The sequence below is a fragment of the Elgaria multicarinata genome, chromosome 5, assembly GCF_023053635.1.
Source record: "Elgaria multicarinata webbii isolate HBS135686 ecotype San Diego chromosome 5, rElgMul1.1.pri, whole genome shotgun sequence".
Classification (NCBI taxonomy): domain Eukaryota; kingdom Metazoa; phylum Chordata; class Lepidosauria; order Squamata; family Anguidae; genus Elgaria; species Elgaria multicarinata.
This window is the reverse complement of record NC_086175.1, coordinates 111,630,879-111,648,930: the sequence shown is the minus strand read 5'-3', so window position 1 is coordinate 111,648,930 and position 18,052 is coordinate 111,630,879. Positions and strand designations below refer to the sequence as shown.

General features: G+C 44.7%; 1 protein-coding gene across 1 annotated transcript in view; it reads right to left on the bottom strand.

Annotated features, from left to right (window-relative positions):
• ATP8A2 (ATPase phospholipid transporting 8A2) overlaps positions 1-18,052 on the bottom strand; it is a 464,367-nt gene that overhangs the window by 11,168 nt on the left and 435,147 nt on the right. The window contains exon 35 of the mRNA XM_063127035.1: positions 16,767-16,871. Coding sequence (XP_062983105.1) covers positions 16,767-16,871 — 105 coding nt within the window. The remainder of the gene's footprint in view (positions 1-16,766; positions 16,872-18,052) is intronic.

The window sequence follows — 18,052 nt, the reverse complement described above, 5'->3', positions numbered from 1 at the left end:
TATATTTTTGAAATATCCTCTCTCTCTTTTCATTATATGCTATATATTAAGGCAGGGAAATCCTATATTCGAAACATCTTCTCTTTTTATGCATGGCCCAATTCAGTCCCACCCAGGACCCATTAGCTCTCTTGCTCATTAAAGGCACAATCCTATGCAAGTTAAGACAGAAAAAAAAATGTCCTACAACTCCCAGCATTCTCCAGCTTTTTTCTGTCTAAGCATACATAGGACTGCATCTTAAGAGTCTAAAATGAAAACTCATTCGATGAGCAACAGTGCATTTGTGGGGTCAGGCATCAAGTCTAGTCAATTCTCTGGAGCTTACACCATGCATACAAATCAAGGGCCACATTGATCAGAGAAAAGCCACCAGCAGCCTAGTGGTGTTTGCAAAGCTTCAAGAGGCAGGCACTTCTGAACTGGGATAAACTTGTGAAAGATATTGACCTGGTTCGCACGTAATGACAACTCAAAAGTATGGCTTGAGTATGGGTTGTTCTTGAATTGTGGGTTGCCTTTGAATCTTTGGTTGGACCTAGAGTTCACAACCCAACAATTACTCATGGATTTTCTTCCTGGGGTGATTGTATTTAACAAACCATGGTTAAAGCATAGTGTAGGGTTCACATGTAATGACAACCCATGATACATGTGACCTTGGCCACTGTATAGCCTGGAAGGGGCAACCAAAGTGATCAGGAGGGATGGGACAACTCTCCTACGAGGGAAAGTTACAACTCCTTTCTGGGACTGTTTAGCTTAGGAAAAATGGAGTAAGGGAGAAAATGATAGAGGTTGTTAAAATTATGCATGGATGATGTGGATACAGAGAAGTTTTTCTCCCTCTCTATCAGTGCTAGAACCCAGAGTCATCCCATGAAGCTAAATGGCAGGAGATAGAAGACAGACAAAAGGAAGCACTTCTTCACACAGCACGTAGTTAAACTATGGAAGTTGCTGCCACAAGTTGTAATGATGGCCAGTGACATAGCTGCCTTTAGAAGGAAATCAGCCAAATTCATAGAGACCAAGCCTGTCCATGGCTTCTAGGCATAACGACTGCGTACTACCTCCAGGATCAGAGACATTACGCCTCTGTATACCAGCTGCGCTCATGTCCTCCTTGTGGGTTTCTCAGAGGTTGGCCACTGTGGGAAACAGGATAGACAGGCCCCTGGTCTGATCCAGCAGGACTTTTCTTTTGTTCACTAAGTGGGTAAAGTATATAATTTCCTTTCCCCCTGAAAAGAACAGTAAACATAATACAGAAGTATTCTTAGCAAGGCATGCCAGGATGATTGCAGTGCCCCAAATCCATGGCATTTCCACTCCAGCGGATAAGCCAACACAAACACGCTAATTCCTCTGCAGGATATTATGCAAACTGTAACGGCTTTTTTTCCCACAGGCACGGCAAAAACACCAGCCCAAAAGGGTGCCTGTTGCTCCTGCTTTGTCTGCACAACCTGTACAAGGCAAGCAGGAACAAAGATGCCACAGAAGAACCGCCTGCGATGTCCCCCTGCACCAGCATAGCAATTTCCTCTTGCTCAGTGTGGACGATGGTGAATGCAGTGCAACAGACAGCTCAGCCTGTGGAAATGATGACTGGATTTGGACGATCGCAGCAGGGGCAGAACCCAGCCCATGGGGGCAGAGGAAGCCAGCTGCTTCCCCTGCCCCCTTGGGTGCAACCACCATTTCCATTATTCCCTGTACTGCAGCGCAGGTAGGTGTGTCGTCTGAATGTGCAGTAGAGGTTATAGGGTGGGTATGAAGCTGTGCCACTTGCTGGGTTCACACAACACACCAACCTGCATAGCAAATGGTGGTTGTGCGGATGGCACACGCATGGGCAGGACGAGCACCCATCCGAATGCAGCCGATATATTGCTAAGGTCACCAAAAAGATATCCCTATAGTGAAGCTGATTGATGGGAGGTTCAGGACAAATAAAAGGAAGCACTTCTTCACACAGCGCATAGTTCAATTATGGAATTCACTACCTCAAGATGGAGTGATGGCCACCAATTTGGATGGCTTTAAAAGGGGGATGGATAAATTCTTGGAGGCAAAGGCTATCAATGGCTACTAGCCCTGATGGTTCTGTGCTACCTCCAGTATCCGAGGCAATAAGCCTGTGTGCACCAGTTGATGGGGAACATGGGTGGGAGGGTGCTGTTGCACCATGTCCTGCTTTGTTGGACCCTGGTCGACAGCTGGCTGGCCACTGTGCGAACAGAGTGGTGGACTAGATGGACCCTCGGTCTGATCCAGCAGGGCTCTTCTTATGTTCTTATGATCTTTCTGCTTTTGCTGTCCATCGAATGGGCCCAAAGGCATGCTGTTGCACCTTTGTTCTGCTTGTGGGTTCCTGGTTGAGAGTTGGTTGGTCACTGTGTGAACAGAGTGTTGGACTAGATGGACCCTTGGTCTGATCCAGCAGGGCTGCTCTTACGTTCTTAAGCTCCGGCAATGTTGCTCTTTCCATAAACTCTACTGAGACTCCAGCTGAAAAACTGTAACTCCGAACTAGCTTCTAACTGGAAATATGAAACACAGCAGACCTGCATCATTGGCTGGATGACTTCTATGAGAGGTAGAAGAGAAACCAGTGATGCAGGAGGACTTTAAAAGAAGGATGTGGGAGCATCCTTCTTCTTCTTTTTCAGGGCCAGTATCAAGGGTCGGCATTGCTGGGCTCTAGCCAAGGACACACACACACCCCAGCAGCGGCCCACTAACAGGACCCTTTTCCCCCCTCTGGAGTTGCTCCTCCTCCTCACCATTGCAACCTGCTTGTTTACCAGTCTCTCATTCTGGCTGAGACAAAAGTGATGGAGAGAAGTAGTAGCAGCAGCAGATGCCACTGCCTTCTGGCTTGTTATCTCTCTGTCTGCCAAGCAAGCAAGCAATAGCAATGATAAGGAAGAGGAGGAGAAGCAATAGGAGCTGGTGAAAAGGTAGATTCACTGAGGAAAGGGGGCATTGATGGTGTCTTATGCAAGGAATCTCAAAAACCTGGAGCTGGCACTGTCCTTTCTTCTTCTTTTTTTTAATGAAAAGGTTTCGGAAAGTCAACCATTTTTGACATGCAGCTCTGCGACCAGCCATTCGGCCACTACTGTCCAAAACATCTTCTGATCATTCCTGGATACTCAAATACCTCGTTAAATATGACGGGTCTCCAAAGGAGAAAGGAAAACCCTAAGATGTCACATTATCATTTCTAATAACCATATTTCCTGTTCGTAGTGCCAAATGATGCATTTTTCCATCTTACAGAGGAAGCGGGGAGGGCTGGGAATAATTGTTCCAGGGCATCAGCTAAGCCCCCAATTAACAGTCGTGAAAAGCTTCTTTGTCTTCGAGTCCTTCCTCCTCCCTTCCCCAAAAGTCCCTAAGCCTGGCCGAGAAACATCTGTCTTTACACATTCAGATGAAGAGCATCAAAACAAACAGAATAATTCAAAGCTGACCACAGGGTCCCACTGGCTTATTCGTTGGAGTAATTAAAAAAAGATGAGCTTCACCACCAATTAACCTGCCAAGCACTAATTAGCGTTAATGAGGATTCCAGGCACTTGCTGCAGCTTGACCCAGAATGTCCTCCGGAGTTCACTAATTGGCTGATGGCAAAAGCAGGGCTCAGGCAGAAGAAGAGGTTAAAGTGGATGGATACAGGAGCCTCCCTTACATCGGAGGCACACCCTGGGAAACGGCTTGCATCCACTGGGTTTTTAAATATTCAGGCTCTGCTCTAACCCCTAACAAGGACGGCAACTTAGAATCTGTGCTCTGACATGATTTGTGAGCAATGTTACAGAATACTCACGGATCATTTTGAACAAAGAGGGCTCAATTGCTGGGGAAATTCTCCTGTGCAAGCCCTATAGGAACAGGCAAAAGTGCTGCTGATTACTCATTGCTCATTACTCGTACTCATTTAAGAACATAAGAAGAGCCCTGCTGGATCAGACCAAGGGTCCATCTAGTCCAGCACTCTGTTCACACAGTGGCCAACCAGCTGTCGGCCAGGGATGAACAAGTAGGACATGGTGCAATAGCACCCATCCCCACCCATGTTCCCCAATCAACTGGTGCACACAGGCTTACTGCCTCGGATATAGGAGATAGCACACAACCATCAGAGCTAGTAGCCATTGATAGCCTTTGCCTCCAGGAATTTATCCAACCATCTTTTAAAGCCATCCAAATTGGTGTCCCTCGCTACAACTTGTGTTAGTGTATTCCATAATTGAACTATGCATAATGGCTGATCCTGGGTTCTAATATTTTGAGAGAGGGAGAAAAATGTCCCCCTATCCACATTCTCCACACCATGCATAAGTTTGTACACCTTACTTCTAAGTAAGCGGTTACTTGGAATCAGGGCAGCCAGTGGCTAGAGCAGCAGCCCGAGACCTTGCTGGAAAAGGGATAAAGTAATTCAAGACCAGGAGAAAAAGGAAGTGTTGGGTTAGACAGGGAAATGCTCTCATGGGGCAGTAAAGTTTTTTTTTTTTTTTAAAAAAAAAAATGCTATCAGGCTTTTCTGTATTTATTAATGCTATGCCATGAAATAAGCAATTTTCCCCATTAAATATGCAAATTGTTCTGTGAAATAAGCACATTTTCACTGTGAAATACAGGCCGACGCATGGCCTACTTTAACTTTGTTGTGAGCCTTTTAGTGTTCCTCTGGTTCTTTCCCCCACCCCAAAATACAATTAATAACAATAGTAAAAAGGTTTCCGATTTGCTAACATATGTTGGATTTTAATTTATGTTTTGCGGTGAAGTGGCAGCTCTCGGAATTAAGCTAAGTAATGAACTGTTCCTTCTAAACACCAACTAATAGATTAATCCTATACATGCCTACTCAGAAAGTGTGCTCCTTTTTTTTCCATTTGGGGCTTACTTCCAGGAAAACAAGTATAGGATTGTAGTCTTAGTCAGCATTGGGAGGTCGATTTATTTTAGCTTATAGGAAAGCCTCCATACTGTCATTGAAAAGAAAGGCCCCCAAAAAATGGTTAGGAAAAGAAAGGATAGAAGGCTAGTCAGCTGCTCTTATCAAGCAGTTTGGACCACATTGTTTGTTCCTGACGGTCAGACTTAGGCCTAATCTACACCAAACAGGATATTGCACTGTGAAAGTGGTATGAAAATGGTATATAAAAGGCAGGAGCCACACCAAGCAGGATATAGCACTATGAAAGTGGTATATGGTATGTGTCAATGGGCCCCAACAGTTGTCAGTGCACTTCAATACCACTATAAAGCAGTAGTGTGGCTCCTGCCTTTTATATACCGCTTTCATGGTGCAATATCCTGCTTGGTGTAGATTAGGCCTTAGAGTGTCATCAGATGGGGGGATTCTCACATTTCCTTACTGTTGCCAAGGTCACCTGCTGCTGTCCCACAATAGCTACGATCTCTTTACACACGGAGAGAAAGAGGAAGCAGCAATGACCACATGGCCCATTCAGTGAGTGTTATTATGCTGTTTTTCCTGCACACAGTAGGAAATGATGGCAAGTTCCATTTTTTAAAAATGTCAGATTTTCGGGGTGTGTGTGTTTGCAACGGAAAAATGAGTGGGAGGCATGCAGGAGGCAAACGGCATCATCTAAAGGATGTGTGAACAACTACGAGTGGGCAGTAATGAGTGTGTGATAAAACACTTGTCTGATGATCCCCTTAGAAGACCTGGCCTGGCTGAAGCATCCTTTTTTCAACTGTAAGAACTGGAAGTGCTGAAATAGTGAGTCTAGTCTCCAAGGCTAAAACAGTTTAGGCACGTCCTCAGTGGAGACGTGCTGAATCTCTTTTAGCCTGAGGGCCTACTTCCATTTCAGAGAAACTTTCTGGGGCTATATTCCACTGGTGGGCTGGGCTGAAGGCAAAACGATGGGAGCCAAAACTAACACACCCACCCAGCATATTTTAATTTAAACTTCTTACTGCCAGTAATGTAAGCCTTTTTGACCTTTTAGAATGTGGAAAAACCTGCATAATAGCCAAGGAACCACATAATGACTGGTGGTCAGGGAAAAGGTGCATGGCCATTTGGGGAAACTTGGGAGGGCTGGATTTGGCCCCTGGGTCTTAGGTTCTGCACCCCGTCTTAAAATTTCTGTGTGGCCTTCACCAGAGAACTGCACACCCCATCCCGTCAGGTTCAAGGTGTTATTTCATTGCAACATAAACACATGAGCTGTATGTCTAAACTGGAAAAATTCCTGAGATGTACTGCATGCAGGACCATGGTCAGATTGACCTTGTGGACTATAAATTTCCTCTTGTGGTATATTGAATGTATCTTGAGCAGCCTATAATGGGATAGTCTGGCTTCCCCTCTGACACGTGCCTGTGGTGGCTCAGTCCCAATACGTGTCATGATCAGGCCTGTTCCCTTAGTGTGGGGGAAGGCATTCCAGGCTCTCAATCAGAATCAGATTCTGAACCAGAAGAAACAGGACTAGAAAAGTACCAGCCGACACAGAAAGTGGGAGAGGAGATTCTCCCAGGCTCTTCAGTAGCCAGGGATGAATCTTCACCGGACTTTATCAGAGAAAATGCTAACAACTCAAAGTCTGTGGGAACTCAGCTTTCCTCAGAGGGGAAAGAGACTTCTGCGTTGACCGATCCCAGAGTCCGCTTCAGACTCAAATGGGCGAAGCTTAAAGAAGGCAAGAACTTATCAGATCAGCTAGCTTCTCACCAAAGGCTTCTTCAGAGGAACCGTCCTTGAAGTAAAGTGGCTCAGGGAAAAGACCTTCCCTTTTGTTGAAAGGACAACTGTCTAGCTTAGTCAGCCAAGTTTTAGTCCAGAGGAAAGTTCCTAGTGTTTACACTCTCTTCAGGTGCAAAGAGATGTTTATTTGCTGAATAAATTTTTGTGGATTACTTGACAGACCTCTTTATTGTCTCACATTGTAATGGGAGGGTTTGGAAACACTACAATACGTGTAGCCGAGGTTTTGTGCCATTTCTATGCATGCAAGTTGAAACATGCAGAAGTCTACCTCACATTGCTGCCAGAAGGTGATGTATCCATCTGAGTAAGGTTATTTTAGGTTTAGATGTGTGCTAACACATGGTCAAATGGTATATTTTATATGTAAGAACGTAAGAAAAGCCCTGCTGGATCAGACCAAGGGTCCACCCTGTCCAGCATTCTGTTCACACAGTGGCCAAACAGTTGCCCACAAGATATAAACAAGCAGGACATGAGTACAACAGCACCCTCCTGCCCATGTTCCCCAGCATAAGCTAGGGTGTACATAAGCTAGGGTGACCCTATGAAAAGGAGGACAGGGCTCCTGTATCTTTAACAGTTGTATTGAAAAGGGAAATTCTGCAGGTGTCATTTGTATATATGGAGAACCTGGTGAAATTTCCTCTTCATTACAACAGTTAAAGCTGCAGGTGCCCTGCCCTCTTTTAAATCTGGCCACTCTAGTATATCTCCTGCAGCTTTAACTATTGTGATGAAGAGGGAATTTCACCAGGTTCTCCATATATACAAATGATACCTGCTGAAATTCTCTTTTCTATGCAACTGTTAAAGATACAGGAGCCCTGTCCTCCTTTTCATATGGTCACCCTACATAAGCATACTGCCTCTGACACTAGAGTTAGCATATAGCCATCAGTACTAGTAGCCACTGATACCCTTCTCCTCCAGGAATTTAACAACCTTTTAAATCCATCCAAATTGGTGCTCATCGCCACATCTAGCTGCAAATTTAGAAATAATTATTATAATTTAAATAGAAATACAGTATATCTCACCATAATGTGGATAGCTGTGACCAGGTGACCTATTATTATTATTATTATTATTATTATTATTATTATTATTATTTATATAGCACCATCAATGTACATGGTGCTGTACAGAGTAAAACAGTAAATAGCAAGACTCTGCCGCATAGGCTTACAATCTAATAAAATCATAGTAAAACAATAAGGAGGGGAAGAGAATGCAAACAGGCACAGGGTAGGGTAAACAGGCACAGGGTAGGGTAAAACTAACAGTATAAAGTCTGAACAACATCAAGTTTTAAAAGCTTTAGGAAAAAGAAAAGAACCTATGTGCCTGCCTGTTCATTCTGCTGTCCTGGTGCTAGCCGCTGATGGCCAACAGTTGATGGCCAACAGTTTTCATGGTTCTTTATCTTGCACAGGACAAACCTTCAAATAAAAGATGCCTTCAAACAGAGGACTGTCCTCTGCAAAAGAGGACACATGGCCACCCTAGGAAGGATGTGATTCAGATGTACCTTAAATTTCCCCCTTGTGTGTCTTTGCGGGCCTCTCTTGTAGAGCACTTATGTGTGTCAGCAAGGCTTCTTGCTGAACGGTGTATGTTTGGGGAGGGGGCAACATACTGCTATTGGAGTGACCAGATAGGCATCTGTATTCATGCACCAAGGAAAAAAAAACTGGAGAGAAGATAAATAAGGGAGCTTGCCAGGCTGGTCATGCGGCTCCTTTTACTGAAGCCACAAAGTAACTGGATGCGAGAAGCACTTAGATGAAAAAGAATCCCCGCCACAACATTGCTCCGTGTTGGCCAGAGACACTGCGGAGACTGAGAGGGTCGCTGGTTTTAAACCGTGAATGAAGAAAGATCAGGTTTGTTGTGCCTGATGGAAATCAAAGAGCCGGATAAAATGCCAGCGCCTTTTGACTGTGACGTTGGAGATAGTTTTAGTTACAGGAGGCAAACAAAACTTAGAGTAACTTCACATGTGCATTTGGGGGTGGGTGGTGTATTTTTGTCCAAGAAATGCTCTATCGTAGAAGAGGCACATATACAAAAGAGCTAATCATGGACTCTTTTAGGGCCAGTTCCCACACTGCCCCAGCATTTATTTGTTTGGAACATTCATATCCCATCTGTCTTCCATCACAGTATATGGCTTTCCTCAACAGTCTCCCATCCAGGTCTCGACAGTCCCAGGCCAGCTTAACTTCAGCAAAGCTGTTGCATCATGTATCATTAGAGCAGCCTGATCCCATCTGGTGTCCTCTAGATATTTTGGATTAAAACTCCCAGCATTCCTGACCTTTGGTCATGCTGGCTATGGCTGATGGGAAACGAAGTCCACAACAACTGGAGGGCACCAGGTCGCGTTGAGAGTATGCCCTGTGTAGAAGTAGAGAGCGGTAGGAGTGACTTCCAGTCTCATGCAATCTGATCATGCAATCTGCCCATTATGAAAACAAGGTGGAAGGGTCACATAACTTAAGTCTATAGGTGTACGCAACTACACATTCAGCCCACATTGAAGGTTCTACACCAGGAGTAGGGAAGTTGTGACCCCCTGTATGTTTTGGCCTTCAACCCTGTAACCACTGGCTGATGAGAGTTGCTGGCAAAAACATCTGGAGGGCCACAAGTTGCCCACCCCTGTTCTACACTCTTCTATGGGGGAAGGTGCATGAACCTGAGTCTTACTTCTGCACTCCACCAGAAAAAGATCCAGTAGCAAACTATAGGGGATCCTGAAGACAGGCTGCTTATCTTCCACAACTGCCTGAACAAAGCAAACTCTTAGTGGGGATTGCTAGCACGAATCCTCCTGTCAGGGTTCCTTCTGTGTCCTGGACCCCCTAAGCAACTCTTTAAGGATCTCTTGCCTCCTTAAGAGTCCCACCATCCTTCTTTTAACCTTCCCCTTCCCAGGAATAGGGGTTTAGGGCTGTAGATGTGGGGTGAGTGACACTCCGGACACTTGTGGCTTAACATAACAGTTTACGAATTAAAACAAGCAAATTACAACTAAAGGTAATTACTTAATAGAGCTGAGTGATACAAAAGGCATTAAAAGAAAATAAGAAGTGGCAAAAATGCAAGTTCTTTTACCCTAAGCTTCACCTAAACTTTGTCAAGCTGCATCTTTCTGCTCCTTCCTTAAGCTCTGGTCTTTCTCTGGCTCTGGTCTCTCACTCTTTTATACCTGCTTTCCCCAAAACAGAAAGTACTGTTTCAACCTTGAAGAAATGAAACTGAAGAGAAGAAATGAAGCTTAACCGGGAGATGAATCCTAACTGGAGAAATGAAACTACTCCTCTCAGGGATACTCCCTCCCAACAGAAAACACCAGGCCTCTAAGCCTGAGTAGCCTCAGTAGGCCTCAAACCTTCACACTTCCCAAGAAGCACGAACATCAACACAGAAGAAATTCAGAGGAGGATGCCTCTGTGCTACTATAACTGCATATATTTATTCACCACACATTAGAAACAAGTCAGTCGTGATTACCCTACAGGTGATGTGTCTTACTTTACAGAGGGCAGCCCTCTATTTTGGAGAACTGGCAGTGGACAGTCCTCTATTTTGAAGGACTGTCCAGTCCAAGTCTGTTTTAAAGATCAAGTGCCCCAAGACGGGAGAGCAGCGGGGGCCTTGAAATGCACAGCAGACTGAGCTTGCCCACAGGTCACCTGATCACAGTCTTCCTCACTATGGTGGAATGTACTGGATTCCCATTCAAATTACAGCCATTATTTCCAAATTCACCTCTCTACACATAAGAAGGGTCCATCTAGTCCAGCACTCTGTTCACACAGTGGCCAACCAGCTGTCAGCCAAGGACCAACAAAGCAGGACCGGGTGCAACAGCACCCTCTCACCCATGTTCCCCAGCAACTGGTACACACAGGCTTACTGCCTCTGATAATGGAGGCAAAATATAGCCATCAGGGCTGGTAGCCATTGATAGCCCTCTCCTCCAAACATTTATCTCACCCTCTTTTAAAACCATCCAAACTGGTGGCCATCACTACATCTTGTGGGAGTGAATTCCATAATTTAACTGTGCCCTGTGTTAAGAAGTACTTCCTTTTATTTGTCCTGAATCTCCCACCAATCAGCTTCATGCCAAGTTTATGCAATTCTGCGTCCTCCTTTGTCCTCTATTTTGGTGATACATTTCCTGTTTTTTTTTTTGGGGGGGGGTTAATTTGTAATTGACCACTCTAGGTTACACACATCTCTCACTGGATAATTTCATGCTAAACAGGAAAAAGCATTATTATCAAAGGATTGTTCCCAGCAGAGGAGAATTGTTAGAATCAAAGTATCATATATTGTGATTTAATTTTTTTTTTTTTTTAAAAAAAAAGGGTATCCAAATAAGACAGATTGCACCATCAGGAAATTCCCAGTGTGCTGCTTTTTCCAATCACCTCCCTTCTGAAAAGACAAGCACATGTTTTCAAGCAGGTGTGAAAGAGCCAGGACACAAACAAGGCGATAAAAGACAGAACAGTTCTCAGAAGGTACTCAAGAGGCCTCATCATATGCATGACACATCAACTTCAGGCAGGCCGAGACACTCCACCATTATCTAGTTTGCAGATGGACCACCCAGAAAACCTGGGTGCAATTAGGAAGGAGGAAAAACAAATCTGCCGTGGAGGAAGGGGAGGAGGGGGAATCCTCGGGGGAAGGGGAATGGGCCAAGGGGCCGGCACGGACTCCCCATATTGTCTGCTTGCAAGCATTCTGAGAATGGGGGTGGGGGGAGCCTAGAAAGAAAAGGCTTGTAGATGAAAGGGCTTGGAAAGAGAACGTAATGAAATAAAAGGCTAGGAAAACATACACTCTAGGAATAAATCATAGCGTGGCAGTTGGATTTGCGGAATGCCAAAACGGTAAGTCAGTGTGTCTGGGGGAAGCTGATCACGTGCGTGCGCGCACACACACACACACTGAGACAAGGAACACACACACACACACACACACACACACACACACACACACACACGGCCTTCCAGGTGACAATGAGCAAGATGGCTTCATAAACAAAGGCTGGGATCCAAAACGTCGCATGTGGAACAGCTGGAGCTGCACGTGCAAAGCTGTTTTTAAAGAGCTGAGATCTTTTGGATTAGGGAGGGTGGGATGAGAATGAATCTCGCACCTCCCCAACTCCCTGCTCCCACTCCAGAGCTGATTAGAAGGGCTTCCACTTTTTAAAAAGGGCTCCATCTGCACAACACCCAGGGGGCTGTCTGTACGCGAGGGAAAGCCCGTTGTCAGTTAGACGACGCAGGTGCAGCTTCACAGCCACTGCGGGGCTTTCCCGTGAAGCTGCAGATTGAAAAAGTCAAGGATTTACCCTGATTGTTTCAATTGGAGTGAAGTCAGTATGGCTCTTCTGCCACATGACGTCGCCCTGGGGCCAATCTGGGGGACGGTACCTGGTGGAAGGTGACTGGCGATTGGTCGCCTTCCACCAGGAAGAGGGTGGGGGAGGCTCTGGTACCTGGATGGCTCCCAGAAACCCCGTGTTCCTTCCTTAGCATCAGGTTTACCCAATGCCACCCTAGAAGAGAGAAACCGTGGGGTTTAAGAGGGAAGTGGCACCACGAAGACAGCTGAGGACTGGAAGCACACACACACACACACACGAAATTGCATTCACAGATATGGAATCCTGTTTCTGGAAGCATTACGGTATCTAGCTAGATCAGGGTGCAACAATTCAGTAAAGAATGGACACAAAACAAGTGGTCTTTTAAGAGGGGTAGGCAACACATGGGGAGCTTTCACTCCCTGGTCTTTTTTTGTGCCAGACACCTCCAAATTGCCACCGCTGAACTGCTGTTGGATTTTGACAGTGGCAAGAAAAAAGTCACATTTCTCCTTTAAAATCAGGAGTGTGTACCTTGTGTTAATGCAAGATTATTATTATTATTATTTACATTTATATACCGCCCCATAGCCGAAGCTCTCTGGCAGTTTGCAAAGATTAAAACAATGAACATTATAAACAAATATACAAAATTTAAAACCATAAAAACAGACAATAAAACTCCGCATATGCTGTTAAATGCCTGGGAGAAGAGAAAAGTCTAGACCTGGTGCCTGAAAGATAACAATGTTGGCGCCAGGTGAGCCTCATCGGGGAGATTATTCCACAGTTGGGGGGCCACCACCGAAAAGGCCCTCTCCCTTGTTGCCATCCTCTGAGCTTCCCTCGAAGTAGGCACCCGGAGGAGGACCTTAGATATTGAGCATAGTGCATGGGTAGGTTCATGTCAGGAGAGGTGTTCCATCAGGATTATGCTCCCCCAGGGCATTAAAACTAGTTTGGCAATGTTTTGCTGGCAGCCACTTTATCAGTGGGCTGTGTGTGTAGCCTAAACAGGGTTCCAGGGCTGGGTGGGTGGAAATAGCCCCTGGACCCTCCAGAATTGCCCCCCCATGTCTTACAGGGTTGTTTCCAATGGATTGTTAACCCATGGTAGTCTAAATGAAGTCCGATTCATTTCAATGGGTGTACTCTTAAGTAGGACTAACATGGGATACAACCCATAATAATTACAATAGCATAGAATGGATGCTGTGGTAAAAAAACAAGTGAGCAAATAAATAAAATACAGTAATGTCATGGGTATGGTACGAATATACCACTGTTTTCAACAGTGAGAAGTTGTAGAATCAGTACCACAACCAGGGTTTGAGAGAGGAAAATGTGGAACCAATCCATTCTTTTCCATGGATTTCAGAAATGATTATGTAGTGGCAAACGGACCTCATAAGAGATATTCACCAGTGACTCTGTTCAGACAACACGCTAAACCATGATGGTTAAGCCTTTTGAGCTAAACATTATGGCTTAGCTTGTCATGTGAACCATGATTTAGCATGTCATGTGAACCATTCCTAGCCTTGGTGGCAAAATAACCATGGTTAAATCACGCTCACTAACCATTTGCTGCAAAAGGGTTAGCAGCCTTACCATGGCTTAGCGTGTTATCTAAAATACAAATCAAAATGATCTTGGAACCTTTTAAATTTCATTACCAATAGCACTAACACTGCTTCATGGCTAACTGTGACTCGATAGGCACTATTTAAGGCAATAAAGTTATAGGTTTATTCCCCCACTCACTTCAGCAGCAGCAGCGACAATATGGCAATTAGTTTACTTCAGAATAGACGTGGAAGACTCAAAGGCTGACCCTGCCCTTGCAGAACGGGATCTTTCTCTGAAGTCCCGTCCCACTCAAGGTTGGTAGTTTAGAAGGTTTGTTTCAAATCTCGCTTAATTATTGTGAAGCTCCTCCACAGGTCACACGGTGCCATATTGTTTGAAGAACACGAGCACGAGTTATAAAACCTTTTTTGAACTCTCAGCGCTTTCTCATTCGCCGAAGCACAATTGCATTCTAAAAAGGACTAAATGAAACTGTCTGAAGGGGAGGTGGGGGGGGGGGAGAACCTCCCCAGAATTCTCTTTCGTGTCTTTCACATCAGACAAAAAGTCCCCACGCAGCACGCAGCCTCCCGTACAATGACAAATTTGATAATAGCAGCGGGTTCCATATGGCCTAGCCACAGTGGAGAAGTGTAGACGACGTTATCATCTAAATGAGAACGCTGTTAATTGTACCACTTGAAGCTGAAAGTGTCACAAGCTGCAAGGTGAAACTAGGCTTCTGTCGGCTGGCCAAGTGCCCAACTCATGGTGGAAGTAGTCTCCAACTTTCATCAACGTGGTGCTCCCCTGATTTGTTGGACTACAATCCCCATCACCCCCAGCCATCAAACCCCACACATCCGGAGGGCACAGAGAAAAATGTGTGGCAGTACACAAACATTGCCTCAGTGAGAATTAGGTTGCCCAGTGGGGCTGTGTGACTGCTTGATACCTCTGGCGTGTGGATGTTGTGAAGTCCCATGCTCTGGATCCCAAGAACTGCATTACTAGTTCTGTGCAGCCAAGGAAGTTTTCCAATTGCATCTCTTGAAGAGCAGCTCCCAGCTCCTCGCCTTGCATAGCAAGGCTTTTTTTTTTAATGTGAGCAAAGTTTAACAAGCAGTTTACGGCGTTTATTTATCTATAATAATAAAAAAAAGGATTTGTGACTGTCCGTCTGTCAGCACTATAGTGCCAATACCGTGAAATCGACACACTTGAAGCTTAGCATTAAGGGGTGTGAAGTTTAATTAATTTTAACGTGTCCATGTGGGGGAAGCCTGCAGTAACATCTTCAGCTGACTTCTCCAACCAGCATGTAGCTTTGCAGTCATTAGGGATGTTCAAAATCTTTGTTCCTGTTTGCAAATCATGCGAACAGTTCCCGTTCGTAACTCTGCATGCAATCACGAGCAGGAGCATAAGCCTTTAGAATTTTTTGACGTCTCTCAAGTGTGGATTTGCGTTGCATACTTGCACACGTGAACACTTCCACAAATGCACATCCCCTCCCCCTCAACTGCATTTTCACACTTTAGCCTATGGGGGAAAGTATGCATTTGGAGGGGGTGCTTGGAAAAAGTGTGCATTTTTCATGGTTGAAAATGCACACTTTTCCTTTTTTGTGGAGAAGACACTTCTGTTTGGGAGCAAGAATGAGGTGAGACGAGCAGGGGAGATTCATAGGCTGAGGGACAGAGTTATTCGCAGTGGAGGCTGGTGGCTCCGACGTCAGTGGGGCTGTGAATCCACTCTGGGTTTCAGACAGAACCAGTGAGAACGCTAACAGAACCATTCAAGGTGCTGAAGCACCTTGTATAGCTCCTTTAGAGTTCTGACTGGAACCCAGAGCGGACTTACAGCCCCACTGATGTCGGAACCACCAGCCTGCGCTAGTTATATATTTGCCTCCTCCCCTTTACAGTGGGGCAGTCCCCTGCCCTGAGGAGGATGCAGTGGACAGACCACTCCCTCATAGAGCTATAGGGGTGCAACATGACAGGGGCAATGCCTAAGGGAGCCACAGTTTGTGGCTTCACTCAGATAGGGTTGGGCACATCGTTTCCAACTCTGACAGTTGTGTAAGTTTGCTCGAAGGCTTCACTGTCTCAAACTATTGGCTATTCCAAACCGTGCAAAGCCAGGTCCGCTCATTAGTTTATCGCACTTGTGTCCCATATGCTGACCAGTGGTTCTCAAGGTAGCTTACTATGTATAAAGATACAATAAAAACAACAATCAAATAGCAACATGAAATAACAATATATTAAAGAGAGTAGATCAGATTTAGCAGTCTGGTTAAACAAAAGCAGATTCTTTTAATATAGGATGTTGAAGTCTGTTGTTAAAAATCTTTGGGTTGGCCTAAAGAAGCAATTTGGATCCTGGCCACTGTGGATGAGTGGTTATTGGCCACTAGGTATTCAACAAGGGTGATCTGGCCATGAATCATAATGAAAATGCTATGACTGAACCTGAGCCTAACCCACTGAGAAATTCTCTAACATCCTCTCTGCAGAAATGAACACAAGTCTCTTACACAACTCTAGTTTGTTCCACGGAGGCTTAGGAGAAAAATGTTTTGGGTAGACATAACCAGCTGCTTTCTCTTTTCTATCCCTATTTTACTTTTGTATGTAGTCTTGACTTTTTTTTTTTTTTTTTTTGGTCAGAGGAACCATCGATCAATAAGAGCAGGTAAGCCAACATTTTTTTTAAAAAAAAAGAAGTCACCTGAAATAAGACTTTGGATCGGCCCCACCGCCAACAAAAACATTACATGCCATCATGCAAGAAGTGCTGTGCATAGCCTTGGATTTGGCTTTGTTTACCAACATATGATGGAGGGAGCAGTGAGTGATGGAAGCTTTTTTTTTTTTTTAAAGAGAAATAAAAATAAAGCGTGTAAATGGATAAAGTTAATGAGGGGTGTGGAGGACCCATCAGGCTGCAATGCATGGGAAAAAATAATAATGTGGGGGAAAGGGGGAAAATATTGATCTGGCATGCTTCCAGTTAAGATGGAATTGCTCCCACCTCTTTCCATTACTATCACGCAGCATGGATTTTCTCAGCTCTTTGGACTTAGCTTCCAACTCTTGAACCTGCTCCAGCAAAGTTTTATGGAAGGTATGCTTGGCCCTGTATTGCAGGAGAAAGACACAAAACAAAGAAACCGACACGTCAGCTTTCATTGGCTGTAAAAGGCTCGGCTTTTCCTGCTCAGAGCCAGTCAGACAAAGGCATCTTTTGGGCAGGTCTGGCCCAAGGCATTATGGGTCACGCCAAGTTGTGTGTGTGTGTGTGTGTGTGTATGTGAGTGAGTTTGCAAGGTTGCGGAGGATTATTTTTCTCAGCCCATGGCTGTGTGTGGGGAATTGGACCAGCTCTGGCTTTTGGAAGATTTGGAACATCAAGAGAGTGTAAGAATATAGGAAGTGAACATTTGAGTCGAGCTTGACAGTACCTGGAACAGCAGACATGTAAAGATGATGAAGCAGTTTACGTTAACAGAACACCACCTCAAAATTAAAAAAAAGCCACTGTCCAACAGCCAGAATGACTGCACTGGACCTGGGGGTGCATGCGACTGCTCAAGAGTCAGCCATTCAACCAAGAGGGAAGGAATTCATCATATATTCACAGAAGCAGAGCAGAATTCTATTATGTCCTTTGAGCAATGCACTCCAGCACACCGAAATACTGATGAGACTCTTTGATGACTACAACCACTCAAACCGTTTGGTTTTCATAGCTTTTTCTTCCCTAAATCACAGCCTTACAGAGCTGGTTTCCTCTCCCTTCTTAAAATGCTATTTGCAAAGAGAGAAGAGAGAGAGAGAGACAGACAGACAGACAGACAGACAGACAGAACAAAGAAAGGGGCGTCTGTACCCAGAATCCTTTGTTTCTGTGTACAGAGAGTGCAGAAGTATGCACTACTGGCTCAAAGACAATTTATATGTACAAATGTTTGCATCTTCATAATAACTGACAGCTTTTATGCCAGGATTGACTGATTTTAAGAATTAAGCTCTTGTTCTCTTCAAATACTGGGAGAAGAGCAAATATCTTGCTACAGTTCCATCACCTGTCTTCAATCAGCACTTTCCTTTTCATGTTGCTTAAAAGAAAAGCACAAGTAAGCCATGAGATAACTTGGACTGGCATGTGTCCATATAATACTTTTAAAAACAAAATGTAAAACCAACATACTTGGGAAGGAGATAGTATATCATCCTCTTGGTATTATACATTCAGCTTCAATTCACTCGGGGACAGTAACAGTATAGGCATTTTCATGCCTGACACCTTAATTATGT